This window comes from Emiliania huxleyi, assembly GCF_000372725.1.
Source record: "Emiliania huxleyi CCMP1516 unplaced genomic scaffold EMIHUscaffold_22, whole genome shotgun sequence".
Classification (NCBI taxonomy): Eukaryota; Haptophyta; order Isochrysidales; family Noelaerhabdaceae; genus Emiliania; species Emiliania huxleyi.
The window spans coordinates 889,199-890,473 of record NW_005200417.1 but is presented as its reverse complement, the minus strand read 5'-3'; the positions used below and the strand labels follow the sequence as shown (position 1 = coordinate 890,473).

The 1,275-nt window shown below is 67.4% G+C and overlaps 2 protein-coding genes across 2 annotated transcripts in view; both read right to left on the bottom strand.

Moving 5' to 3' along the window:
* Positions 1-256: 256 nt before the first annotated feature.
* On the bottom strand, positions 257-842 carry EMIHUDRAFT_204881 (hypothetical protein; the record flags this gene model as incomplete). The annotated part of the gene is made up of 3 exons (XM_005780241.1): positions 257-361; positions 617-756; positions 836-842. 3 exons carry the CDS (start codon positions 840-842, stop codon positions 257-259), a joined length of 252 nt encoding a protein of 83 aa, XP_005780298.1.
* Positions 843-856: 14 nt separating this feature from the next.
* The window catches only part of EMIHUDRAFT_100218 (hypothetical protein), a gene marked incomplete at both ends in the record, with an annotated part of 4,983 nt that continues 4,564 nt past the window's right edge, over positions 857-1,275 (bottom strand). Inside the window, one exon of the mRNA XM_005780240.1 lies at positions 857-1,114. Coding sequence (XP_005780297.1) covers positions 857-1,114 — 258 coding nt within the window. The remainder of the gene's footprint in view (positions 1,115-1,275) is intronic.

Here is a 1,275-nt window from a genome sequence, read left to right as displayed (position 1 = left end):
AAGGGCACCCGACGGGAACAGTGAGCGAGGCCAGAGCGACAGGCAAACACACAAGGCCGGCGCCGCCCCCGACACCAACAGCGACACGGCCGGGGGGTTGCTCTGCTGGTGTGAGTGGTTGAGCACACCCCCGGGAGTGGCGTAGTCGGTGTCGGGAGCCGAGCCGGAGCCGAACGGGTTGCTGTCGTGCTGGTAGGGCGAGTACGCGTTCCCCGAGGCACCCTGCCGCGCCTGACACGGCAAGGCGCTCGTTCAGCTACACTCGTCCCATTGGCAGGGTCGCCGGAGACAGCCCTTGCCGCGCCGGCGGCGTGAGGAAGGTGTCCTCGTCCGCCGCGATCTCCAAGACGGTGCGGGGCTCCTGCTTGTTGTCCAGTGGCCAGTCATTGAGTGACGGGGCGTCGTATGCGTCATCTTCACCTCTCAGCCACATCATCCCCGCTGTATCTCGGTGGCATCTTGTCTCTCTCGGCTAGATCTCGGCCATACCTTGGCCATACCTCGGCCAGATATCGGCCATACCTCGGCCATACCTCGGCCATACCTCGGCCAGATCTCGGCTAGATCTCGGCTCCTCGACGAGTCGCTGCGGCTGGCGCGCGTTCGCAATCCGCACTGCGAACAAGCCGACCAGGCAGAGCCAGACACAGAGCAAGCCACTCGCGGCGAGGACGATCGCCGCCACGCCGAAGGCGAGGAGGCTGTACCACGGCCGATCGCGGGAGCCGAAGACGGGCACCGTGCGCAGCTCGACGCCTGAGGGACAAAAAGAAATGCGGCTGGCAAAAAAGAAATACCGCGCGCGGGCGGCGCGTGCAGAGCTCTCGACGCCTACACGGCATGCGTTGCACTCGGCTCAGTCCTTCAGCGCGCGCCGAGGCGAGGGGGCATCCGTGCGGGCGGAGGTGCCGGCGAGCCGCGCGATCGGATGCGCGCTCTCCCACGCGTCGGCCGCGAGCCGGTCCCACACGGACATGTTCAGCGGAGAAGGGGGCGGCGCCGACGGGTACGCGCGCACCGCCTCGTGCGGGTCGTGGCTGTCAAGGTCGACAGACCGGCCGTCCTTCGCGAGGTGGCCTGAGGTGAGAGGGAGGGTAGAGTAGCGGGCGCACGTCTCCACACACACAAGGTGGTGGTGGGGCAAGGGCCAAGCTAGTCCCTCGCGACTCCACGTCTGGACGACAAGAGCCCGGCGCGGCATTCAAAGTGCAGGGCCCCGGTGCGGCATTCAAAGTGCAGGGCCCCGGTGCGGCATTCAAAGTGCAGGGCCCCGGT